Consider the following 26567-nt stretch of genomic DNA (forward strand, 5'->3'; position numbering starts at 1 on the left):
CTAATTTTTAGATATCAATGGTAGCAATGCAACAATATAGTATATACAGCAGTACTTGCTGGCAATGAAAAAAGTCGAATAGAGCGAATAGAGATAGGATCACAAAAGTAAGCTAAGATTTATTTTTTATTTCGATTTGTGCAGAAACAGTCTATGAAATGTTATCACTCAATAATAGCTGCCTGATACAAATAATGCACCTTATGAATAATAGAACAAATAAAATACGAGACAAAAGAGTCTTGGTCACTTCTGTCCAATCGTAATTGTACTTTTTAATTGCGTCATCGTCGACACGCCCACTATAATGGCGCTTCCGGACTGGACAGTGTATTTACTTTGTATTGCTTCAATATGTGGAGGGTTTTACATCTGTCGTTTTCCTAAATGCGCAAGAAAAAGTGCATGGAAAAACAGTCTGATCGGTAAACTGATGGCTCGCACAGAGAAACCACTGTTTTGGATAGCGTAAGTGGCTAGTTTGTCCTGCTGCGGCAGTCATTTTATTGTTTACACAGGCTACTGGTTTTATCCACTTATACCGAATATTATGTTTACATAAACTGTTTTGTAAGTCGTATTGAAATATAAATTATTTACGTACGTAGACGTTCCCTTCAGTGAGTGTCACTGATTTGACATTTTAATCATGGTCAGTGATTAATGTACCTAATGTAACGTTACTTAGAGTAAAATGTAATTTTTGTTTTTAGGGCTTGACTACACCATGGTTAGATCAATTAAATTATGCTTTCTTATAAACCAAACTAGGGTACTTGTTGTGAAATACACTAGCCTAAACACTTAGAAACATTAAAGGGTTAGTTCACCCCAAAATGAAAATTCTGTCATTAATTACTCACCCTCATGTCCTTTTAAACCCGTAAGACCTTCGTTTATCTTCAGACCACAAATTAAGATATTTTTGATGAAATCCAAGAGGTTTTTTTTATCCCCCATAAAAAGCAACGTAATTACCACATTCAAGGTCCAGAAAGGTATTAAAGACATTGTTAAAATAATCACGTGACTACAGTGGTTCAACTTTAATGTTATGAAGCGACGAGAATACTTTTTGTGCTTAATTTATGTTCCGAAGATGAACTAAGGTCTTACGGGTGTGGACCGATATGAGGGTGAGTAATTAATGACAGAAATTTCATTTTTGGGTGAACTAACCCTTTAATTTACTCCCCTAAATGATTATTTAGTTTGAATTGACAACATTTCTGCTCAAATATCATACTATTATTAGTGTTTCAAAGACAGGAAGTGGGGCAATTTCATAGAACATACCTGTACATAACTGCATAAAATACTCAGGTGTCCTCTTTAAAAACACTTCCAGGTACTCTCTGTATACGCGGACCAAACTTGGGTACATATTTCATAAGAGGCAGATGAGGAAAGCACGGGAGCGGTACCCCACTGGCCACTCCAGAACTCAACCCACAATAATAAACGGTGAGCAGAAACACCTTTTTCCATCATACGCTCTGACTGAACAGCGTATTACCAATAATTAATGTCACACTATTATTTTCAACAGGCATCAAGATAATACCAGTACCCATCTTATCAGACAACTACAGCTATGTGGTTATTGACACCGCATCCAATACGGCGGTTGTGGTTGATCCCGCCGACCCTCAGCCTGTTCAGGTTGGATTTCAAACAAGTGGTTTCAGAAATAGTTTGCTGGATTATATATCTTACTCGAATGAAATTGCCAAACCCATGTGGTTTAGTGGAAATTACTCCCTCTTCCTCACTGGTTTACCAAAACTGTGTAAGATGGAATAATTTTCAGTTATTTTTATTGGAAATCTGTCATTGTAGTGGACAGATTCCAGTTTTTCATTCTCACAAATGTAAAAGTAGAGTCATAGTATCAAAATATATAGGCTGCTTCATAAACATGAAGAGATGCTTTTTTTTTGGCATGTGTGATGTGTAAAGTCACATGTCTCATCTTTTGTATCATATTAACCAGAGCCCCTAACAAAGCCCCGAGTTTTATTTTCTCATTTCTCATTATTTCGTGGTCTGTCTTTACACCCACACAGGCATGCCTAGAGGAAGAGGGGGCGGCATTACAAGCTGTTCTCTGCACGCACAAGCACTGGTAAGACCAAATTTGCAAATGCCAAACATTTATACAGCCTGAATGCTGTGCAATGAATGTATTAGCAGCAACTATGACAGAATGACAGTCTTTTAGTTAAAGGGTTAGTTCACCCTCATGTCGTTCCACACCCGTAAGACCTTCGTTCATCTTCAGAACACAAATTAAGATATTTTTGATGAGCTTTTTGGCCTCTGATACACTACAACGTTATTACCACTTTCAAGGCCCAGAAAAGTAGTAAAGACATCGTCCACGTCCACGTGACAGTGGTTCAACCTTAATGTTATGAAGCGACGAGAATACTTTTTGTGCACAAAACGATGTCTTTACTGGGCCTTGAAAGTGGTAACAATGCGGCAGTCTATCGAAGGCCAAAAATCTCACGGATTTCATCAAAAAATATCTTAATTTGTGTTCCAAAGATGAATGAAAGTCTTAAAATGACATGAGGGTGAGAAAATTATGACAGAATTTTCATTTTTGTGTGAACTAACCAGCATCAAGATTGAATAGCTAAACACAAAAATTAAATCAAAGTATTTATATACATTTTTCCCAATCCAGGGACCACAGCGGAGGGAACAGGGCTCTAAAGAGACGATACAGTTCCTGTCGAGTGTATGGGAATGCTATGGACAACATTCCAGGCCTCACACAGTCAGTACCTTTGAATATCTTCTTCTGTTCCATCATGAATCATTTTAACTGTTAAAATGGCTCTAAAATTAATATTTTGTTTATTTACTCAGCCACATGTTGTTTAAAACCTGTAAGACTTTTTTTATTCTGGGGCCAGAAAATAATATATTTTGAAGAATGTTTTCAACTGTTTTTGAAAGTCAGTGAGGTCCAAAACAACTATTGTATGGACAAAAAAACACAGAGAGTAAAAAAATATCCACAGATTAATCAAATGCCCACAGGTTTGGAATAACATGAAGGTGAGATTTTCATTTTTGGGTGAATCGTTCTGTTTCCAAAAGTCTAAAAGTTATATGTTAGGTAAAAGTTAGATAGTAACTAACTAACTAATCAAAAATGTATCGGAGAATATATATTAATTTGTCTGTCTAATTTGTTCTATATGATATAATAATTTCATATGGTGTTGGGTATTACTTGAGAGCACGAAACAGACCATTTAAATTGATGTTTTTTGGATTTAGCCCCCTTTCAGACAAAGACACAATAGATTTTGGAACTCGGATGCACTTCAGGGCCTTCTTTACACCTGGGCACACGGTGGGTCACATGATCTACCTGCTTGATGGCCGGGTGATTGGTGGCCCCAGCAGCTTGTTTTCCGGGGATCTGGTATTCCTCTCTGGATGTGGTGAGTGTGGCATTAAACATTACGTTATCATTAAAATGTCATTGTATCATTTTGTTTAAAATAATATTTGTAGTGTTATTGTTACCTGCTTTCAATGTTTAACATTGTGCGTATACAAATTCTTAAATTACTATTTACCTGATATTGATGCACAGCAAGGCATGCCAACTGCAAACAATAATTCTGGATTCCTAAATCCAGCTAGGTCTATTTAAAGCTCTGACTCATTTCCAACCCTTGTAGGGAGAATGTTTGAAGGTAATGCCTCAACTATGTTGTCATCTCTGGATACTGTGGGATCGCTGAGCGATGAAACTCTGCTTTGGCCTGGTATGTAAACATATACTTTTTATAGTCACTTGAAGTTGATAACCAGAGTCAATTTTGTTCTTAGGTTATTTGGCCCATGTTTCAGACTTTACTCTGGGATCATAATAAATCCTGGATAGTCAGTTATTTATTGGACAAGTACAGAACATAAGCTGTTTGCATAACCTTCATGACTCCAATTAAAGCTTTTGTTGTCAGTTTTGAACTGTTACCCCTAGGCAAGAGAGTGTCTACAACTATATAAAATGCATTAATTAATTAGTAATGTATTTATGGCATTCTTGCACCACATTTAGGGCTTTTCACACTTCAAAATTCTAAACCTTGGGTAAATGGAATCCGGGGTTATTTTGCTTCAAATTTCACACTGCTCATAATTTACCTGGGGTTAATTAATCCTGGGTATTCATAAACTGATGTTTTATACTGTACATTCCTAAACCCTGAGTTAACATACTTATTTGCATATTTACTGTATCAGTGTCATTAATTGGATGAGCCCAGCAAACAACATGTTTACATAAAGACTCTAGCATTGCACATCCTCATATTATATTGTTTGACTGTACTTTTTCTGAATGAACTTTGCGGACTATAGAGGCAAGAATTAAGTGGTTCTAATCCTACTCCGGAGCAGGGTTTTATAACCCCGGGTAAAAAGCGGTGCTAAATTACAAGTGTGAAACATTCCTTTACCTGGGGGTTAAAACGGGGTCCCTATTTTGCCCTATTTTGAATCATTGCTTAAAGGTGCAGTAGGTGATCTGGGAAATGCTAACGTTAGCCTGCTAGCATTGAAAGCATGACTGCTGCAGATTGATTTTGGTGTTGATACTGTTGACATGGATATGCATAATTCCGAGTCTGAGTGAACAGCTCCGGTGTGGTGAGAAATCGAGTCCCCCAGGAATCGGGTCTCCTTTAGGACCCCGAGTGATCCCATTGGTTTAACAGGCTTTTAATGGGTAGTGTTTTTAACGCCTGATTATAATTCCTGCAAAATGACGTTATGAGTTACGTTGTTTAAAATGTGTTATAATGACTATTAATGACTTTTTAATTACATGGTTCATATACTAGTATATAACTGAAGCTATAGGTTGTGCAATCAAGGATTTCTCCTTCTTACTGTTTTTCATACATCTACCCGATTAGCCTGCTAGCTTAGCTTATATTATATTAGGTATGTTTTTTGCTTCCAATATCTGTTTCCAGTTATTTTATTATGCAATACATAGGCATTCATTTTATATTTCAATTATTTTGTTTGTGCACTTAATGTAATAAACATCATACAATAGCGAAATAGGTTATAATTAGTCAAGACATCACGCTAACAACTTTTGATCAGGCATTACCACCTGGGCCCTAAAGGAGACCCAATTACTGGGGGGGGGGACGCACAGTATGATGTCTGCGCGAACAGGCTGCACGAGGTTATGTAAAAAGATACGTTGACAGGCAGGTAGGACATCGTATTACTACATTCAGACACAATATAATAACTGAATGAACATTTTATGGTCCTACGCCTTCCACAGTTGGTATATATTTATAAAAATACATTTAGACCATTTAATATAGTGATTGCTATCAGGATATGAGGAGACTTTAAACCAGTATAACAAAAATGTTTCTGTAGAGAATCACCTATTGCACCTTTAAACCTTTGTTTAAGCTGGATTTAATCCAGGGTTAATTGTAATGTGACAAGCCTGTTTGTCACTTTTAGTTTTTTCGCTTTTTTTTTTCCGATTTTATTCTTTTTGCAAACTAGCACTTGGTTGTGATTATGAGGAAAAGCTCATTCATGTTAATAAAGTTGGTCTTTCTTCTCAGGACATGAGTATGCTGAAGATAACCTCCTGTTTGCTGCTGAAGTGGAGCCTTGCAATGTTGTGCGAGAGCAGAAGCTGCAGTGGGTGCAGCAACAGAGGAGTCAGAGATTGTGTACAGTAAGGAAAAAGAGAATTTTATTAAAAATTCCTAATATCAAAGATGCCAAGATGTCCAAAACAGTCCAACATAACTGTTAAATTTTGAGGCATTTAATAATATTAAATCATTTAAATAAAATTCCTACCATCCAAGCTTGATTTAAAGGGATAGTTCACCCAAAAATGAAAATTCTGTCATCAATTACTCACCTTCATGTCGTTTTAAACCCATAAGTCTTTCATTCATCTTAGGAACACAAATTAAGATATTTTTAATGAAATCTGAAGATTTTTATTCACATATAAACATTGATCAGCAAATGTATATAGAGCACTCAGATTTGGTAAATGGAAGCTTGAGCGTGTTTGCTAGACACGTGAGAACCAATGAGGTTCATTCTTGCGTGTCACGCCAGCATGAGTTTTGACGTTATTTACCATATTTGAGTTCGCTGATCAATGTTTTTATGTGAATAAAAGCCTAAATGAAATCTGTTCATCATTTAAAGTGATTGTGTCTCTTCAGAAGACTTTGATTAAAGGGGTGGTTGATTATGATTTTACTTTTTTAACTTTGGTTAGTGTGTAATGTTGCTGTTAAAGCATAAACAACATCGGCAAAGTTATGACGCTCAAAGTTCAATGCAAAGGGAGATATTTTCTTTTAAAGAATTCTCTGTTTAAGGACTACAACAAACGACTGGTAGGGACTACAACGAGCTTCTTCCTGGGTTAGTGACATCACTAACCCTAAAATTTACATAAACCCTGCCCATAAACCATGTTGTTACCATGCCCTCATTTTACGCCGGCCTGCTTCACAAACGAGGGTAAATTCAACGCTGGATTTGCACAAAAGATTAACATGACAGGCACATGCTAGTCGATGAGTTGAATCAACTCCACAGCAACTACATAAATTTATCCACTAACCATTCAGAAACGTCCAGTTTCATTCTAAAAGTTGTAACTTCTTCCTGAGTCTCTCCATCAGTGTCGACTCCGGTTTGATCAATGTAAGGCTGAACACCGTTACTGACAATCCTCATTTTGGCTGCGTGAGATTCTCCAGTTTTGTTGTTGTTGAGCAACTGAAGCATGAGCTGTTAAAGCTCCGCCCTCTTCTGGAAAGGGGGCCGGGAGCAGCAGCTCATTTGAATTTAAAGGGACACACACAAAAATGGTGTGTTTTTGCTCACACCCAAATAGGGGCAAATTTGACAAGCTATAATAAATGATCTGTGGGGTATTTTGAGCTGAAACTTCACAGACACATTATGGGGACACCAGAGACTTCTATTACATCTTATAAAAGGGGCATTATAGGTCCCCTTTAAATTAAAAAATCTCTGCATATCTCTCGCTTTTGGGAGAACTAACCCTTTTAAAGTCATCCTCTCTCTTCTTCATACAGTGTCCATCCACTCTAGCAGAGGAGAAGCAATACAATCCTTTCCTGCGGAGTCACTCCCAGGATCTCCAAGGGGCTCTGGGCCTGCAGCAGAAGCAGGACGAGGACTGGACGTCGTATCGCGCCCGTGTTTTAGAGGAGCTGCGCAGACGGAAGGACATTTATAAGGAACGATAAGGCTTTTATCCACTTACATTTGAAGGTTGCAACCACTGAAACCATTCCAAACTAAACATCTTAACATCCCTACGTAGGATTCAAAGAATTAATGTGAATTTAAACGGTGACCTGAAAAGTAAAGGATTTGTGCAGAGAGTGAAGTTGATTTGGGCATTATTTTGTATACAAATTATGTTTCTTTTAACTTTTAAGTATTTGGTAGACTCTGAAAGGCATTGTTTTCCTGTCGTTTTAAAGCTCTACTTTGTAGATGTTCCCTTTAAAAATGACCAACGTTTTGAATAATAATGGTACCACAAGCACTGATATTTATGTTGTCCTAATAAACCCATGAATTATTAACTAATTTGTGTCTGTGTTCCATGTGTATTCCAAATATTGTGGCGCGACTACAAGAAGGTTTACGGCAGTTGTTGACAACATCGTTGTCAAGGAAACCAAAGATGCTAATAAGTTGGAGGCATGAACGAAAAACACACATAGACCCTAAATAAAACGGTTTAAAGTCCAAATGTAGATGCTGTTAGTAGTTTGGACTGTTTTCTGTCGTGTTAAGGCCATATGTGTCATTTTGTAGTTGATTCCGTTAATTCTGCCTTTTAATAGCATTAGCAAAGTAGCTCGTTTGACATCTGCTGAAGCACTGAGCTGTTACAATCCAGGTAAAAAGAAACAGACGCGCATAGTTATTCACTCCTACAATCTCAAAGGTCGATATTATATATATGTAGGCAATATTTTGAACTATTTCTGTGATAGTCTCTGGTTTTGTCTGGACTTTCTAAGACATGGAGGAGAATGAAACCGAAGTACTGAAAGCTTCAGTTAATGCAGTGGAGTTTATTTACAGCATTGGTAAGTAATTTAAACATGATTATGATTCAATAAGTCACTTCTAAAGTTAAAGAATTCAGTTTGTTTGTCAGAGATGCTATTTTAGGGTCAGGGACCATCTGTTAATGGCATCCAGGCCCTTCACGTTCATAAAGTTGCACTATTATTTGTTTCTTTTTTATGTATAATCTGAACTTTGCAGGATGGAGGCTGTATGCCAGTATTGTAATAAGCATGAAGCACTGACATCTACATAAATGTCTTTAGTACTGAATGTTTCTTTACAAGTCCTCATAACTGCAGTCATCATAAATGAATCTTCAATAAAGAGACTAACAGTAAGTGATTGCAATTGACTTATGATTGCAAGCCACTTCTGCTGACACTTCTTATAGGATCCAGGGATCTGGATGATTGTTTGTTTGCGGATTCACTTGTGACTGTGTCAGATTCGGGCAGGGAGCTGGGAGACTTCTCTGTGAGTGTCACCAAGGCCAGCTACAACGAGGAGCTCTGCTATCTGCTCCATGCCAACAGTCATGGAACGATTGATGACATTCCTTGTGGCACATCCATTGAAGGTGTGATTACATTGTATAATGACTATTTCGGTAACGCTTTAGATTACAGCCCGGAAAGTACTGCATAATTACAATGAATTTACAGCGTAACTTTAGATAATTATAGTGTACCTATAAAGTAAGTAGGCTACGTGTAAGTATAGGGGAACAATATGTAAAGTCTGGGGAATAAAGGGGTAACAAACAGTATAAATAATTTGTTATTTTCCTGGAAGTATTTTAGAACTAAGGGGTACTTATACTATTATGATCAGGGGTTAAATTGGGATTTGTTATGTGGGGGGGCTCTGTGGTTTCAGGGGTGCATGTGTATGCGAAGACAAACTAAAATATAACAAGTTGAGAGAGCCATCTGCTATGAACACTAAAATGCAGATCAAAATCATTATATAGTAGTGTGCAAAGCTACATCTGATGACAATAAAATCTTTCTGTAGGCCTGTGCCTTCTCCTTTGTGTCAGTATCAAATATAAGAGTGATGTTACCATTAAAGGAGAGAATATAAATACAAAATACGGAGTTCGACATTAAGCCTTGTTTTGTGTTTGTCCTTTGGACAACTAAAATGGTAATTTAGCCTACTTGTCAGAGTAAGATAGTAGCTTGCCTGGAAAAAAAAATAGGATTTTTTTGTGTGTTGTAAGTATAATTTATTCTGAAACAAGCAACATTCTCATCAGTGTTTTATCAGCAGTGACATATTTAAATCTGCATATTTATGTTACTTACTCTGGGGGCATTTTATTAACCTTTATAAAGGGCATTGAATCGCATTGAAGGCTGAATCAAGAATGAAGCAGTTGTTTATGATTGGGCCATTGAATCTTCACTCAACCGATTCGTTCAAAACGCTGAATCATTCACAACGGATGAGCGTAGCTGCAAGATCCGCTGGTTCTGCTTTGTTTTGAACTATTTTCGCTGCTACAATAGAACAAAAAACAGGTAATATTGCACCTAAAACGTAAACTACTTGTTTATTGAACTGTTGTATGAAATTAGTGTAAATTTCAATCAAGGTGATATTCAGGAATTCAGCACTTTCGGTCGTGTGATGCTTAACTTTATCATATGTCTTAAATAGCTAGCTACAAAAAACCTACATATTGAATTTTTATTGCAACATGATAACTGAGTGTCTTTGTGTGAGCAGAGCTCATTTGTTTTGAATTCTCCTCGAGAGGTTACACGCGCCTCAACAGCGCAATAGGCTATCACCGCCATTATACATTACATATATTACTATCCACTATCAATCGCCACTTAAGCTAAATTAATCATTCTCGCGTTTTGGTTATTGACATTTTAATCAAGTTATTTATCTGGTCAGGCAAGTAAAATTCTCTTTCACATCAAAAAATCCTGCAGTCCCAGACAAGCGCATGTCGAGCCCTGGTAAGCCTATGTGCCGGGGATGACCTATGACCCTGGTAAGCCTATGTGCCGGGGATGTCCCCGGACGACCCCGGCCCAATTTAACCCCTGATTATGATATAGTGCACTGATAAAGTGCACCGATTAAGTTGTTTCAAGGCAAGTAGAAAGAACTATTGCAATCTTTTTTAATATATGGGGAAATATACTTTTGTTTCATGTAGTTACAGGGTAAGTATGACATTGCGGGCTGTAAATTAAAGTGGTGCTTGTTACATTCTTGTTTCAAGTAGTTACAGGGTAAAAAAAACCCCCGCAAACAATCTGATATCACTGACTCCGAAACCTTTATTTGAAAAACAACTTAATTAAAAACAGGTCTACAACACTTATTATTCAATTATTAATTTTTTTTAAATCAACTTTTCATTTCAAATTCTAAAGTCCTGACAGAAAGTAACACGTTTTGTCCACTTTTTGTTGTTGTTTCTCTTGCTTGGCTTCCTCCTCTTGTTGTTTCTCAACTGATGAATCTTAAGAAGGAATCCCATTAAAAGAAAATAAAGTACACCCAGAAAATTTCTCATGGTTTAGGCTATTCATCTTTTCGCTTCCGACCAACTGTCACCAGCGCCTGCGTGAGAGTCGACTTTGCGTTCGACGAAACTTACTGTAATGAGCACCGTGAAGCTTTCATGACATTCTCGCGAGAGATTCATGTGAAACTCGCGCGAGAACTGCCGTCTGTTATTCTGTCTTGTTTGTTTCTGATTATCATTATCTGTTATTCTGTGTATTTTGTTGGTCGAAAGTTTAAAATATTTGGTATTTTTTCTTACAAATACGTATCGTTTGACTTCAGAAGACATTGATTCATCCATTGGGATTGTATGGATTACTGTTGTTATTGCTGTATGTGCTGTTTGATGCTTCGACTTTTAGGAACACATGAGCTTGCATTATAAAGCGTTCCCAGATATGATTTATTTTTCTAAAAAAACTTTGTGTTCATCTTAAGAAGGAAAGTCGTATAAATCTCAGATGGCATGAGGGTAAAAGATGAGTAAATGGTGAGCACATTTCCGGGTGTACTGTATTTTCTTTTAATACAGAACAGCAAAATTCCCTCTTAAGATTCATCAGTGGAAAGAAAGAAAAAGAAGAAGAGGAACAAGAGGTGGAGGAGGAAGCCAAGCTTGAGAAATGAATAAGAAGTGTTGTAACTTTAAACCTGTTTTGAAATAAGTTGTTTTTCAAAAAAAGTGATATCAGATTGTTTGCAGTTTTTTTTATTACTTATCCTGTAACTACTTGAAACAAGAGTGTAACAAGCACCACTTTAATTTACAGCCCGCAATGTCATACTTACCCTGTAACTACATGAAGCAAAAGTATATTTCCCCATGTATTAAAAAAGATTGCAATAGTTCTTTCTACTTGCCTTGAAACAACTTAATCAGTGCACTTTCTCGCTGAATTGCTCCCAAAAGTACGATTGTTAACTATCATAATAGTATAAGTGCCCTTTAGTTATAAAATACTTACAGTATAAATAATTTGTTATTTTCCTGGTTGTTACCCCTTTTATTCCCAAGACTTTACATATTGTTCCCCTATACTTACACGTTCTTACTTTATAGGTACACTATAATTATTGAAAATTACGCTGTGAATTCATTGTAATTACGCAGTACTTTCTGGGCTGTAATCTAAAGCGTTACCACTATTTCTTCTCTTTATTATTTGTTAGTGAGAACACACATTTGTGTAATTTTCTCAATCTTTTCTTAAGGTTTGTTAAACTTAAAGGATTAGTTCAGTTAAAATGAAAATTACCCCAAGCTTTACTCACCCTCAAGCCATCCTCGGTGTATATGATTTTCTTCTTTCTGATGAACACAATCTGAGTTATGTTAATAAATATCCTGACGCATCCAAGCTTTATAATTGTAATGAAAGGGACCAACGAGTTTGAAGCTCAGGAAAAGTGCATCCAACCATTATAAACAACTCCACACAGCTCCAGGGGGTTAAAAAAAAGGCCTTCTGAAGTGAAGCGATGCACTTTTGTAAGGAAAATATCCATATTTAACAAGTTATAAAGTAAAATATCTAGCTTCCGCCAGACCGCCTTCCGTATTCAACTTACAAAGAAAGTGTAAAACTCTCACAGTTCAAAACATTTACGCTATGTCCTACGCCTTCCGTATTCAACTTACGGAAAAAGCGTAACTGATGGAGCCGTGTGGAGTACGTTTATAATGGATGGAGGCACTTTCTTCAGCTCATACTCGTTGGTCCCGTTCACTGCCATTATAAAGCTCGGATGCATCAGGATATTTATTAATATAACTCCGACTGTGTTCATCAGAAAGAAGAAAGTCCTAGGATGGCTTGACGATGAGTAAAGCTTGGGCTAATTTTCATTTTAAAGTGAACTAATCCTTTAATATTTGTTCCCTTGTGTTGTTGCCAGCCTACATATCCAAAAAGCTTGAGATACTGGAAGAGAATCATCATGAATATGTAAAGGTATCTTTTCTATCGACATAAAGTTTATGAAAACATAGAGTAGGTTCTGGTTAATTCAATACTTGTTAACCAACAGACTCAGTTTAATGTTTTAGAAATAATAAATATAATAATCTAAATTGCAATGTAAAGCCACCCAAATCTGAGGTGTTGTAAACATTCCAGCTGGAAAAGCAGACGGTGGACCGGAAGGTACATATTGTTAGACAGGATGATCAACTAGTGGTAAACAGGATCATCTCAGAGAAAGAGGTGAGTATGCTGCACAACATATGTTGAATATGCTGTATATTTACTTAAATTTGTGCAAAAAAAAAAAAAAAACATTTAAAATAGAAAATCCAAACCTCCCAGAGCTGGTCAGAAAGTAAGGCATGGTTTAGATTGATTACGTACATTAAAATGTTATTATCAGTTTGTGTCAATAATATAAATTCTCATCTTTGAACTTTAGGGAGTGAAGACACAAACCCACACATTTCCACTGAGTTCTCTTAAAGGCTTTGTGTCTGAGGCATCCAACTTCCTGATCCTGCGCATTCTGGCTCGGCACAAGACTGTTCCAGAAAATATGACATTCCTGTCATTTGATGCAAATACAGTGCTTTCTAAATCAGTTTATGTAAGTCCAGGGAGACTATTGCGTACATTACATGATGTTATTTATAGGCCAAATCATGTACATGATGTGCTGTTTATCATTCTTGCATTTGTTTGCTTCAGAGAGAACTTGGGTGTAAGAAGCAGATGATTGGGGAAGAGTTAGTCGATATCTTTGGGATTGAAAGGACTGTCTCCTCTGCTAATGACTCCTCAGCAACTTGGCATTGCTACTTCATGCCTGATGGGTAGAATACTCTCTTCTCATCTGTTTCTCATAAGAGTGGGTGGTAGCTGTTGATTAGCATCTTTCAAACAAAACCAAAGCTGCCTTATATGGTTGTTTACAAACTCAAAGCATTTTCCAGCGCCTACAGATGGAGTTTTAAAGATATGCAGAGGTTTGAACATTAACTTTCCTTAAATACTTTACACTTAGGCATCTGGCAAGCAGAGTGCAGTTGGGCTCGCCTGCAATTATGAAGCTACTGCATTTGCCTTTCTTGCTCGATGGAGGTTTGAATACTTGACTTTATCACTTTGCATTCTGCTCCTTTGTGATCAGAATTAATCTTTAAAGTAAAAAATTATGAATGAAGCAAAAAGGTTTTGCTTTTTTTTTCAGTGGAGAAAGACCACATTCCTGTGTTTGAGAAGAAGCCACTCATTTGGGAGGAAGACTTGGAGCTTTACTCAAAGTTTCTAGACAGAAAGGTTTAACACAAAGTACAATGTAAAATAAAGGTCACTTCTAAGCAAATTTGTGACTCATTTTCACTCGTTTATGACACAGGAGGAACTCAAAGCGGACTACTCCTCCTACATCAGACAACACCCTGAGCTAAAGGCTTTAATGGCGGACTTCCTGCAGTTCCTGCTGTTGAGGAAACCTCAAGATGTCTTCTCCTTTGCTCGTGACTTTTTTGCACCCTTTGCCTCTCAAAGTCCTCAGGGAAAATCCCGTAATGACTCCCAAAACTTTCCATAGGGATAATAAACACTAACAAAGTGTGTGATGTAGCAGAGATTGAAAATAAAAGTTTTCTTCTAATAGTGCCTTGGTATTAATGACTTTCTGCTCTTTTTTTTGTTTGTACTGTAATAGTATTTGGTTCATACGGATGACCAGATCCTAATGTGAGAGACACAATAGACTGGTAAAAATAAATTAGCCTGTAAAAATAAATATTATTTATACTGATTCACATTAAATATAAACTTTCTTCAAGCCAAGCTGTCTGTAAACTAGAAGTATTTATTTATAATTCCATGACTCAGAGGTATTCCCCATAATTATACCACACATTTGTGAGCACTTATGTCACTTCCTGTTGAAACTGAAAGTAAGGCGTTGTAAACGTCGTAGCATTAGCATGTCGATCAGACTCAATTGATTTTGTTTCTACGGGTGTTTACGTTGATTTTATTTCAGTTGGATGTTGTAAATGTAAAGGTAAGAGGAGTTTTGAGCATTTTCGTTGATTGTTCGTTCGAGTGAACTTTCATGAATGTGTTTGTCGTAACTTGTTTTGGGATTCGTTTGATGCCATCGCAGCACTTGACTCGGAACAAAATGTTTTTGGGTAGTTGACAGGAAATTACAAGCAGTGGCAGAAGTGTAGAGTTGATCTAAAACTATTTTTTATACTGTCGTGCTACACTGAATATTACTAGTTTAAAAAAAAAATCTTATCACACCGCAGAACTGTCAGGTGATTTTAAATACGTCATCTAAAATCGACAAAAATTCACACTTAACCTGGGCGAGGTTAGTTTTTCGAAGGGTATATTGTCACAAAGGTATATATCAATATGCTTTTGAAACAAAAGTCTTATTACACAAATGTAATAAGCAGTGGTTTTGTGTGATACGATCTAATACTATAGTTCAAAACTTGTTAAATGATAGTATTTGTTTGTGAATTCTGTTTTCCAAACTAAAATTCCATTATTATTTTTGTGAACTCAACAAAAACACTCTTGAAATACATTAAACTACATAATGAAGGTTCTTAACACCTAATTCTCAGAAGGATAAGGGTATTTTTCATAAATGTTGGGTTGGGTTGGGCAAGTTGTGACATGTTTCTGATGTATCAGAGTATCAGTTTACAATGCAAGGTCGTGACGATGTCTTGAACACTGAGGGGGACCAAAGTTTTGTTTTATTTACTTATTTAGTTTGTAGGGGGTAATTGGTCTTTTTATTTATTTAAAGGGATTAAATAATAAAAGGATTTTAATGGATTTAAGTGAATAAGGAAGTTGTGTAGTTCAATTTAAAAGCAATTTAAACAATTTGCAAATAATACTTTATTTAAAGCTGCAGTCCGTAAGTTTTGCCTCTTTTTCGCCATCTCTGTTTGAAACCTGCAATTGCAGTTATTTGTGGAATTATCATCTTTATGTGGGTTGTGCATCGGCATGACTCCTCAGAGCGGGTTAATCTAATGTTTTGAGGAGAATGTGTGGCTGTCGGTCACGGCAAATAATCATTTTCACCAGAAAATATCATCTGAACAAGTATGTAACAAATCTGCCACTTTTGTTCTGACCAACTGAGAAAATAAGCATTACAATAAGTCGCACTACAAATGGTGATTTAGATCTCATTATCGCTTATCTCATATCACATCAAACCGTGCAAATTAATTTTTATTGTTATACTTTGTTCTCCAATTGTTAATGTTAACAACATCAGCATTGCGTGACTACGTGTAGCTATTTAGTGTGTATTAGCGTTACCTGTAGATTTCAATTTGTGTAAATTCAGTCTAAATTCTAACGTTAATTTGTCATACCATACAATCCGCCATCAAATTGATAAGTTTAATTATTCCAGCTGCTGTGAGGAAAGGCTATAAATGATCCGGCATCCTCACTTGTGATTTAGCCTACTAGCTGGGACTCCTTCTTCATGTAAACAGACGTGACGTAATGACGCGAAGACGAACGGCTGCATGCTCGAATTTCCTGCAAAAAAAACCCACCAGTACCACCTGAATTAGAAAACATTATTACAAGTTTACCGTTGTGAATCAGGCTAAGGTAAGGAGATAGTTTTGAACACTGGCTAGTTACTTGCTCAGAAATTGATTTTGAATCATTTTTAACCAAAAAAAGTTACCGACTGCAGTTACTTTTATTCATATGTCTAAAATGTCAAAAACCTAAAATGTTTCTTTTGTCACATTCAGTTTTGAATTACATGAATCATGTAAGTAATACCATATTTTCAATTCAAAACTGCAAAAAATCATTAAAAAGATGAGCAATTGGCATCACTGGATATTACAATTTTTTAATTTTTAATCTTTCACTGTTAAAACTTAAAAAAAAATGTTTATTTATATTTTATTACACTTCAAACAAAGTCAGTGTACAGTCAAAACTGCAGTAATAGAGGAACATACAGCCAGGGGTTAGGCTAAACATTATGTAAATATTTTAAAGGACTCACATATAAAAACAGTTGCTTTCGTATTATGTGAATGAAAAATATATTGATATATATGACTTGATATATATTTGATTTTCTTTTTCAAGAACCAAAGATTGGGTTTTACTGTACTTGCATTAATAAATATGAAATTTAAATTTATGATATAATATTCTTTCATTTTATTTAAGGGAATATTAGTAAACCCAAATATAACATTTTGTTAAAACAAAAAAAGCAAAAGCAAAGCGTCACATTGGAATTCGAATTTCACGCTCATCTTCTGTGAACAGAAGCCCCGCCTTCTTTGATTTGATTGGTCATTTTGACATTGACGAGCACTGTTAGACCGCTGAGGCAGATCAGCCTAAAAATGTAACTTTTAAAGCTTTTTTTGTCATCCTAATCATAGAGCAGTGTGTAATGGAGTGCAGCAGAGCAACATCAAGAATATCAAATATTTGGGGGGACAATTTGGTCACTTATAATTATTGGGGAGGACTTGTCCCCCTCAATGTCTATGGTAGTTACAGTCTTTTCACAAGTATGGGTTTTCTTAAGTTGTTTAAAATGTTTTTCGTTTATTACACTGACTTCCTGTTTTACATTATGCAGCAGAATATGAATCCTCAGAAGTTTCACGAGATTGACGAGGACCTGACAAGTAGCGATGTGGCCCAGCTGAAGTTTCTGTGCATGGACCTGATTCCCAAGAAGCGTTTGGAGCCGGTGATAGATGCCAAAGATCTGTTCCTGCGACTAGAAGAGCAAGCACTGCTCGAAGACGGGCTACTCGTCCCTGAGCTTCTGATCACAATTGGGCGCCTTGACTTGCTTGTCATCCTGGATAAAACCAAAGAGGAAGTGGAAAGAGAGCTGCCAGAACGCGACGATTCCAGTAAAGGTGTCTCCGAGTACAGGTATGAAGGAAATTCCTAATGAACCGTAAATGTAGATTACTACAGTCTGAAATTCCCTCAAAGTGATTGTCTGATAAAGATAAGCACACTGACATCACATGCTAGACAAGATCCATAGAAGAACGCTATCATTATCAAATAGTTTTCTTAGAAAATGCTGCTTGTTCTTACTTTACTGTCAATATATGACGTCACAGTGTCTGTCTTGTTTTGTTTTACTCTCTCTTCTTATCAGAAAGATGCTATTTAGACTATCTGAGGACATGACAGAAGAAAACCTTCGCTCAGTAAAGTTCCTTTTGGATCTTCCAAGGGCAAAACAATTTGCTGTGAGTTTTATTTTGAGCCCTGAAATTATAATGCAGTTATAATTAATTGCACACAAATAAAAAATTAATGTGAAACTGGAATATGCAATTACTGATGAAGAACTACTTTGACTGCAAAAACTAGCTTTGTAAATGATTTTCCATTTTATTATTTAATTAAAAATGGTTGCTGTTTTTAATCCCAATTTTTGTCTACTATTTACAGTAATTATGGGCTGCAATTTAACCTGTTATTTTATTTGAATTGTACAGTCATTTCTAGATGTTGCAATTGAGATGGAAAAGCAACAGAGGCTTGGGGAAAACAACCTAGATGAACTTTACAGTGTTCTAGAGAGATGTGACAAACAGCTGGCCTGCAGGATAGAGGAGTTCAAGAATACACACAGAGGTTACTGATGAAATCAAATGAATTATACAATTCTGCTCTTCTCATTTACCCAAACATATACAACAGCTTTTTTTCATTTTGTCTAATAGGAGGCAGACTCCCTCTACAGGAAGTGTTTCCTAATGAACGACGGCCTTTACCCATTGTAAGTAAGCCAAATCTTTGCCTTAAGAATTTCACATAGTATAACACAAATCATTCTCAGGATTTTTGCAGAGGATGTTTATTTATTTATTTATTTTGCTTAACTGCTTTAAAATGGTCAATTTTTTGACAGAATATTTAAAGAAAATGACACGCACACAATGTACAATGTAAACCAATGTCATGTAACTTACTCTTCGATGATTGGTTGATATACCAAGGGAGGTATATTTTATACTTAATATTTTATGGTGTTACAGTGGTGAAATTACAAACTAGAAATACACATTCTGAGACATGAAATGAAATGAATAACTTGGAATATTATTAACATTAAATCGTCTTTCTCCCATTTTCACCTCAAAATTTTGGGTAGGCTGTGCCTCCCACGACGAGCCGCCACTGTTCTGGGTAATCTTAGAAAAAGTGTGAAAACATTTACACCCACAAAATCTAAAGCAGTGTTTATCAAACATAATTTATATTGACCTTCAAGTGGTGAGCTAACAGAGTACCAAATTATTAGTAAAAAAAAAAAAATGTCATTAATGTCACATATTTAAATGTATTAATTGATTTATTATTGGTTAAATGTTTTTTAAATTGGTTTCATTCTCCTCAGAAAACCATGTTTATCCTCATTGCAGTTTTAATGTAGTCTAAGTCATATTTCATTGCCTTGCTTAGTTTCGATGATTTTAAAGGATGCGGGAATGTCACACAACCTGTCAATATATGCTGAATTTGGTGCTTCAACCAACTGTCAGATGAATTTGAGCCAAAATTTTGAGTTTGATTGGATACAGGCCTTTATATGTTAAGCGTTGTTTACTGTCTTTTAAGTTTAGTCAAGCCTTTTTGTTTTGCTATCATAACTAAATGCAGTTGCATTTTATTATTTACTTTTAGTGTTGTTTTTTTACCCTGCTGTCCATGACTGTATCCCAACAGAATGGCAGTCCTTCTTTTTTTTTTGGGTTGTTGAGAACCACACATCAACAGCTTATATCTGCAGTGAATATTTTCACATAAATTAACATTCTCGAAAAGAAGAGCTTTTGAAAATAACAGTTAATAATAGTTGTAGTCACATTCCAATACAGAGTGCAATTATTAATATACTGCAGTTTAATGCAATATGTTTCTCTTCCCTCTATATCTTGCCACCAACACAGCGGATGGAAACAGAGAGAGGAGATGAACGTAAGTTATATATGTTATACAATGCTTAACACAACATTATACACCACATGAATGGTCTTTCTAAATGTATCTATCTCTCACCTTATACACTTTTTCTTAGGGAGGAGAGGCTCTTCTGTTGGCTCGCTTGTCACCGATTCAGACCCTGTACTTACGGTAAAAAAAAGTTTGATTACTTTTTATTCCTAATTGTTTCATTGTTAAAGTCCTCCTGTAGTCAATAATTTTATCCCTTAAAACTCACCAAAATGAAATATTTACACATTTTTTCCAGTGAAAAAAATTATTCATACCTTAAAGTAGAATGTAACTCTACACCCTTGCTTCAATTAGTATACGCGGAACCATGAATATGCAAATTAGCCCCGCCTCTACTCACTCACACCAGCTCAGAGATCCACTCGGTCAACTTTACTGTAGTGAACGCTGCACAATGGCAAGTGGAAATACTGGTTTAATTCAGCCAGAGGCCTATATGTTTGAACCAGAAACAGAAGAAGAAGTGGAAGAGTGAATTATATAGGCTTGCATTCATGTTGATACGTCAGAATGGTAATGCGGACACATAATGGTAAATAATATGATTAGCGTTTGCTTGATTATCTTATCAAGCAGCTAATAATGTGTTGCTAATGTTACACAAACCATGTTCCCGTTCTTCAGTCAGACAGCTGCCTTCTAACAATCAGCATAGAAACGATTTGAACAACTCAGAACGTCAGTGGAATTTAGTTCATCATAAAATCGTAATATACATAATTCTCCCTCTATATTGCTAAATCTACCCGATTTTTCATATCAACAGGAAAATATACCAGGATAACCTGGCTTCTCTTGAGACTCCCCTGGTTCACAATCGCAGCATAGTAATGATATGCTAAAGCCCGCCCGATTGGTTACAAGGTAGTTTGTGACGTAAGAAACACTGGCGATTTCAAACCGTGTTTTGAGACTGTCTTTGGTTCACTGCAGTTTTAAGGAGAAAATACTCAGCAATGGTGTTCACTTATGAATTTGCACATGGTTTGTCTTAAAGCATATTAAAAACACCACATAGACATATAAACAACTTGATTTTCACCACAAGGGGTCTTTAAATTATAGTTGAATGACAAACTATTCGATTCACCATTGCTATAGATGTGGCTTACAGTTCTATAGTTTCACACTCCTATAGAAAATGCTCATCAGGCAACACTTCTGGGTTCTTCTGGACCCTGGCGCTTCATTCAGATTGAACTGAAATTGAACAAAAAGTTGTGTGGGTGGGTTTGAAACACTGTTTTCAAAAGATAATGGGTTATTTCATCAGGATTGGTGAATCAGTACACATCCAGGATTTCACATCATTTGATTAGTTTATGGATCAGGGTCATTATGATCAGTTTTAAAGGATTATTTCACTTCAGAATTAAAATTTCCTAGTAATTTGCTCACCCCCGTGTCATCAAAGATGTCTTTCTTTCTTCAGCCGAAAAGAAATTAAGGTTTTTGAGGAAAACATTCCAGGATTTTTCTCCATATAGTGGACTTCACTGGGGTTCAACGGGTTGAAGGTCCAAATGTCAGTTTCAGTGCAGCTTCAAAGAGCTCTACATGATCCCAGACGAGGAATAAGAGTCTTATCTAGAGAAACGATCGGTCAGTTTCTAAAAAAATAAATAAAAATTATATACTTTTTAACCACAAATGCTCATCTTGCACTGCGATGCGATGCGCCACACATTACGTAATCACGTTGGAAAGGTCACGTGTGATGTAGGCGGAAGTACCGCGGTAGGGCGAAAAACTTCAACTCATTTTCTCCTCCAACTTCAAAATCGTCCAACATCGTTGTTTTACCTTTTTTTGTAAAGGCCGTTTAACTTAGTCTTTGCATGTTCGTTTTGTAAACACTTGCTAGGTACTTCCTTCTACGTCACGCGTGACCTTTCCAACATGATTACGTAATGCGTGGTGCATTGCAGAGCAGTGCAAGACGAGCATTTGTGGTTAAAAAGTGTTTAAATTTTTATTTTTATTTTTAGAAAATGACTGATCGTTTCACTAGATAAGACTCTTATTCCTCGTCTGGGATCATGTAGAGCTCTTTGAAGCTGCACTGAAACTGACATTTGGACCTTCAACCCGTTGAACCCCAGTGAAGTCCACTATATGGAGAAAAATCCTGGAATGTTTTCCTCAAAAACCTTAATTTCTTTTCGACTGAAGAAAGAAAGACATAAACATCTTGGATGACATGGGGGTGAGTAAATTATCAGGAAATTTTAATTCTGAAGTGAACTAATCCTTTAATTGAACCCAATAGTCCCGCAGCTGACAGATTTGAACTTTTTCATCAAGGCACATACTTTAATCACAAATTAACTGTTAGTGCCACCGCTGTGACAAAAATGATTTAACAACAATTTTCTATTAATAAAATGTATGTATGTTGCATACTGGCTATTTGTGAAATGATATGTAAATAAAAAATGTAATTTTCATGTGATTTGCTTTACATTCATCAGAATCAGCAGTCAGATACAGAATATTACAGCATGACTCAACGGCCTCTTGGATACTGTCTAATCATCAACAACTACAACTTTGAAAAAATGACCGAATTGAACAACCGAAAAGGCACTGAGAAGGACAAAGGTATTTTGGGTATTAACTTTTTTTTTTAAATCTCATATGTATTCCTTAAAATTGTGACTTCTAAATGAACTTTGTCTCTCTGTCTCTGTAGATGATCTTGTCCAATTGTTTCGCAGAATGCATTTTATAGTTGAGGTGCTGGATGATCTGACAGCCTCAGATATAAAAGATGTGATAAAGAGTTTTGCAAAAAAGGATCATACTCGAATGGGCGCTTTTGTCTGCTGTGTCCTCTCGCATGGAGAGAAAGGCGCTGTGTTTGGCATAGATGGTAATCTGGTTGAAATCCGTGAACTCACACTGCCTTTCGCTGAATGTCTCACGCTATTACGCAAGCCCAAGCTTTTCTTCATTCAAGCCTGCCAAGGAAGCAAGGCCCAGAATGGTGTATGGGCATCAGATGGACAAGTGAACGACACAGAAGAAGGAATATTTGAGGAAGATGCTTATAATCCTGCGTTGAGCAGTGTACCTATAGAAGCTGATTTCCTAATCGGAATGGCCACAGTAGAGCATTACCAGTCCTTTCGCCACACTAGAGAGGGGTCTATCTATATCCAGGAGCTCTGTAGACAGCTGGAGTTATTCTGCCCCAGGTGAGTTAGAAACACTGAATGAAAAATATTCATTGGAATTCTCAGATGTGCCTTTGTTGGGTCTGTATAAATTCATGTTCCAGTTCCGTGATGTTTACTTTGCAGTCTTTAGTTTCCACCGGTTTGACCCATTTATGCAGATTAAGAATGGCTATTCATACATACACTTCCATTGAAAAATTTGGGGTCAGTTTTGTTTTTAAAGAAATGAATATATTTATTCAGCAAGGACACATTAAATTAAAAGAGACAGTAAAGACATATGTATGTTACGAAAGATTTCTGTTTCAAATAGATGCTGTTCTTTTGAGCTTTCTATTCAAAATCCTGAAAAAAATTTATCACGGTTTTCGCAAAAATATTAAGCAGCACAACTGTTTCTTATTTGGTGCTCAAGAAAAATATTATTCATGAATATATTTATATTTAATATTTCATTATTAAAAATATTTCAATACGAAAGCAATTCGGTCGACCAAAATCCATACGGCTCCAGGGGGTTCATAAAGGCCTTCTGAAACGAAGCGATGGTTTTTGTAAGAAAAATATCCATATTTAAAACTTCATGAACTACAATAACTAGCTTTATTTGTGGTGTAAGAGAAACCCCTGACCTGACTCATGACGCAATGACGAATGTGGAAGTGCAGAGGATATACCAAAAAAAAACACCAGTCATGAATTAGAAGTCTAAAATAATAATTTTTAAAGCGAAATGTCGGAGGATTTCGATATAAGAGAAGAGGAGTTTGAGTTTGTTGCACAGCCCTATTTGTTTAAACTGAGAGAGGCGTCTAAGCTTACGATACTCCTACATCCCGTCAGGGGTTACTCTTGTGGCGCAATATGCGCTCGTCTGACGGAAGCTAGTTATTTTATTTAATAAAGTTTTAAATATTTTTCTTATTTATATTTTTTTTATTTAAAAATGATTTTATAAATTATATATATATATATATATATATATTTTTTTTTTTTTTTTTTTTACAAAAACCCATCGCTTCGCTTCAGAAGGCCTTTATTAACTCTCTGGAGTCGTATGGATTATTTTTATGATGGATGGATGCATTTTTTTGGGCTTCAAAATCTCGACCCCCATTCACTGCCATTATAAGAGCCAGGATATTTTTAAATATATCTCCGATTGTGTTCATCTGAAAGAAGATAGTCATATACACCTAAGATGACTTGAGGGTGAGTAAATCATGGGATAATTTTTGGGTGAGATAACCCATTTGCGTGGCGGCGCATCACGTTTATTTAACCCCTGACAGCATTTTTTTTTAGAGTTGCACTCCGTTTAGAGAACGACGTTTCAAAGCTTAAAATGGTGATACAATACACATGAATTATGATCCTTATGGCTTTCATTATCAACTTGGTCCTTACGTCAGTATTCCCTGTTGTCCTGTATTCATTTCATCAACAAACAATTTGCCTTCGGTAGAAATCGCTCTCTTTATAGAAACACTGCCTCCCTCGCCTCCTTGGATAAAATGCTCCTGTTGAATATTCATGGATTAATTTAGATGGATACATAGTAAAGTTTGCTTGTCTGCTTTTTTTCTGATAGAAATGAGGATATCTTATCCATCCTGACAAAAGTAAACCATGCAGTGAGCACCAAAGTTTTGAAAGGCCGCAAGCAGATGCCTGAACCTCGATACACCCTCACCAAGAAGCTGGTTCTTCCCATGGACTGAAGCTTATGATTGACTTCTGTATGACTGGATTCACACTGGACAAGTTTCCGTTATTCCGTTACTCAGTCTCTATATCAATCCTTCAGGGAGGAACTTCGGTACTATATATTCGTATTGATCTCGCTGTCTCTCGGAGTTCTAGTCTTAATTATTAAAGAAAACTGTGAGTTAAAGTTTATTGAACAGAGTTATGGAAATTTGATTCTTGTTTAAACAATGCAATTTAGGAGCAATAAAACAATTATATTTGATACTGGGCACAAATATTTTTAAAACTATAATGATAAGTGTGATGCCGGTTTTATATCAGCAGTCTAAATGATTTAGTTTTGAATTCTGTTGTAAATACAGATCTATTGATGTTTCTGGATTAAATAAAAACCAGAGAGTTGTTGAAGACCTTAACATGTAAATAAAAGAATGAAATAATGAAATATTCTTAAAAGTGTCATTTTTTTTATTTAATTTTTATTTTATTTAATATAATGTTAGTATAATGTTTTGCATCATAAAACAGAAAACTGACCCTGTTGTGTACTATAGACTTCAGATGATTTTTCCCCATTATTATGTTATTACATTTTAACTGCATACATGTTCTTTCTGTTAAAATACATGTGTACAAGAACACCAAAAACTTACATTAATATACATCATCTTTTTAAGAAAGGTCCCAAACCATCCCCAAGAGATCTTATATCTATTCCTTAAAACATAAGTTATCTTTCCTATTGACATATTATTACTGTTTCTTTCAGACAACGTCCTATATTTGGTGCACAAATACTTTTCCAATATAAAGAAATAAGCCATTTTGCTTGCAGGATATACACTCTAAAAAATGCTGGGTTAAAAACAACCCAAGTTGGGCTGAAAATGGACAAACCCAGCGATTGGGTTGTTTTAACCCAGCGGTTGGGTTAAATGTTTGCCAGACGTGCTGGGTAGTTTTATTTAACTCAACTATTGTTTAAAAATGACTGTATTGCTTGACTAAAAATCAGACACATAATTACTAGAGGCAACAATAATAATCAAAAGGTGAACATTTATTAATAAGCAACTTAATAAATGTTTATTGTTTAATTATTCATTAAACTTATTAATAAATGTTCATTTATTAAACATTCAATAAATGTTACTTTCTAACATATTTTGGGTTCATTTAAAGCAAGCTATACAGTGATTTTTAAACAATAGTTGAGTTAAATAAAACTACCTAGTAGGTTAGGCAAACATTTAACCCAACCGCTGGGTTAAAACAACCCATTCACTGGGTTTGTCCATTTTCAACCCAACTTGAGTTGTTTTTAACCCAGCATTTTTTAGTGTACGTTTATAAATATATATTCCTTTTTAAAACTTTATTTTGAATTAAATAATAATCAAAAACAAAAAGGTGACAATGGATCATTAAGATCTTCTGTCATTACTTTCACATCTTTTCAAAACATCTTGACTTCACACTCCTACGATACAGTGTACTTTTAAACCCACTGCATCTTAAGCAAGTGTCACTCTATTTCTAAAATAGTCTTCCAGGTTCTACGTCAGAATACCGGCTCAGTATTGGCCGACGCTGTTCACGTGATGCAGCAGCCGGCCAATAATGAGTCGGCGTTCTGACATAGAACCTCCTCGAAGCGATGAACGTGAACAGCATAAGAGAATGACACAGAAGAGAAGATACTGTTGAATAAAGTTATTTTTGTTTTGTTTTTGCGCCCAAAAAGTATTCTCGTCGCTTCATAACATTAAGGTTGAACCACTGCAGTCACGTCGACTGTTTTAACGATGTCTTTAGTGCCTTTCTGGACCTTGAAAATGGTGGCTAAATTGCTGTCGATGGAGGGACAGAAAGCTTTCAGACTTCATCAAAAATATCTTAATTTGTGTTCTGAAGATGAACGAAGGTTTTATGTGTTTGGAACGACATGAGGGTGAATAATTAATGATAGAAT

At 35.9% G+C, this 26567-nt stretch overlaps 3 protein-coding genes across 5 annotated transcripts; all 3 read left to right on the plus strand.

Annotated features, from left to right (window-relative positions):
• The first annotated feature begins 281 nt into the window (after window positions 1-281).
• Window positions 282-7665, plus strand: pnkd (PNKD metallo-beta-lactamase domain containing). The gene is made up of 9 exons (XM_051896329.1): window positions 282-468; window positions 1349-1464; window positions 1550-1662; window positions 2067-2125; window positions 2693-2785; window positions 3295-3461; window positions 3705-3791; window positions 5631-5746; window positions 7143-7665. The coding sequence occupies exons 1-9, from the start codon at window positions 308-310 to the stop codon at window positions 7314-7316; spliced, it is 1086 nt and encodes a 361-aa protein (XP_051752289.1). The 5' UTR covers window positions 282-307; the 3' UTR covers window positions 7317-7665.
• A 95-nt stretch (window positions 7666-7760) lies between these two features.
• Window positions 7761-14296, plus strand: catip (ciliogenesis associated TTC17 interacting protein). Of its 2 annotated transcripts, none has more exons than XM_051896330.1 (10): window positions 7761-7981; window positions 8079-8174; window positions 8549-8734; window positions 12586-12641; window positions 12807-12893; window positions 13096-13263; window positions 13365-13489; window positions 13681-13757; window positions 13867-13955; window positions 14035-14296. In XM_051896330.1, exons 2-10 carry the CDS (start codon window positions 8108-8110, stop codon window positions 14227-14229), a joined length of 1050 nt encoding a protein of 349 aa, XP_051752290.1. In that variant the 5' UTR covers window positions 7761-7981; window positions 8079-8107; the 3' UTR covers window positions 14230-14296. The 2 variants fall into 2 exon arrangements, with proteins under 2 accessions (XP_051752290.1, XP_051752291.1); XM_051896331.1 differs by having other exon boundaries at window positions 8106-8174.
• A 236-nt stretch (window positions 14297-14532) lies between these two features.
• casp8 (caspase 8, apoptosis-related cysteine peptidase) lies at window positions 14533-25040 on the plus strand. 2 transcript variants are annotated; one of them, XM_051896327.1, is made up of 10 exons: window positions 14533-14694; window positions 17296-17600; window positions 17836-17929; window positions 18182-18320; window positions 18410-18465; window positions 19640-19667; window positions 19768-19823; window positions 22178-22307; window positions 22399-22903; window positions 24477-25040. In XM_051896327.1, exons 2-10 carry the CDS (start codon window positions 17302-17304, stop codon window positions 24604-24606), a joined length of 1437 nt encoding a protein of 478 aa, XP_051752287.1. In that variant the 5' UTR covers window positions 14533-14694; window positions 17296-17301; the 3' UTR covers window positions 24607-25040. The 2 variants fall into 2 exon arrangements, with proteins under 2 accessions (XP_051752287.1, XP_051752288.1); XM_051896328.1 differs by having other exon boundaries at window positions 14565-14694; window positions 17299-17600.
• Window positions 25041-26567: the final 1527 nt, after the last annotated feature.

Source organism: Ctenopharyngodon idella, chromosome 6, assembly GCF_019924925.1.
Source record: "Ctenopharyngodon idella isolate HZGC_01 chromosome 6, HZGC01, whole genome shotgun sequence".
NCBI classification, from domain to species: Eukaryota; Metazoa; Chordata; class Actinopteri; order Cypriniformes; family Xenocyprididae; genus Ctenopharyngodon; species Ctenopharyngodon idella.

What these genes read in the sequence shown, in the direction of transcription:
- pnkd (XM_051896329.1), top strand. Translation starts at nt 308, where the DNA reads ATGGCGCTTCCGGACTGGACAGTGTATTTACTTTGTATTGCTTCAATA. An exon ending in TCAACCCACAATAATAAACG is followed by an intron (nt 1,465 to 1,549) that starts GTGAGCAGAAAC and finishes TATTTTCAACAG; the next exon opens with GCATCAAGATAATACCAGTA. An exon ending in AACATTCCAGGCCTCACACA is followed by an intron (nt 2,786 to 3,294) that starts GTCAGTACCTTT and finishes TTTTGGATTTAG; the next exon opens with CCCCCTTTCAGACAAAGACA.
- catip (XM_051896330.1), top strand. Translation starts at nt 8,108, where the DNA reads ATGGAGGAGAATGAAACCGAAGTACTGAAAGCTTCAGTTAATGCAGTG. An exon ending in GCCTTTCTTGCTCGATGGAG is followed by an intron (nt 13,758 to 13,866) that starts GTTTGAATACTT and finishes TTTTTTTTTCAG; the next exon opens with TGGAGAAAGACCACATTCCT. An exon ending in CAAAGTTTCTAGACAGAAAG is followed by an intron (nt 13,956 to 14,034) that starts GTTTAACACAAA and finishes TTTATGACACAG; the next exon opens with GAGGAACTCAAAGCGGACTA.
- casp8 (XM_051896327.1), top strand. Translation starts at nt 17,302, where the DNA reads ATGAATCCTCAGAAGTTTCACGAGATTGACGAGGACCTGACAAGTAGC. An exon ending in AACAGAGAGAGGAGATGAAC is followed by an intron (nt 19,668 to 19,767) that starts GTAAGTTATATA and finishes ACTTTTTCTTAG; the next exon opens with GGAGGAGAGGCTCTTCTGTT. An exon ending in CTGGAGTTATTCTGCCCCAG is followed by an intron (nt 22,904 to 24,476) that starts GTGAGTTAGAAA and finishes TTTTTCTGATAG; the next exon opens with AAATGAGGATATCTTATCCA.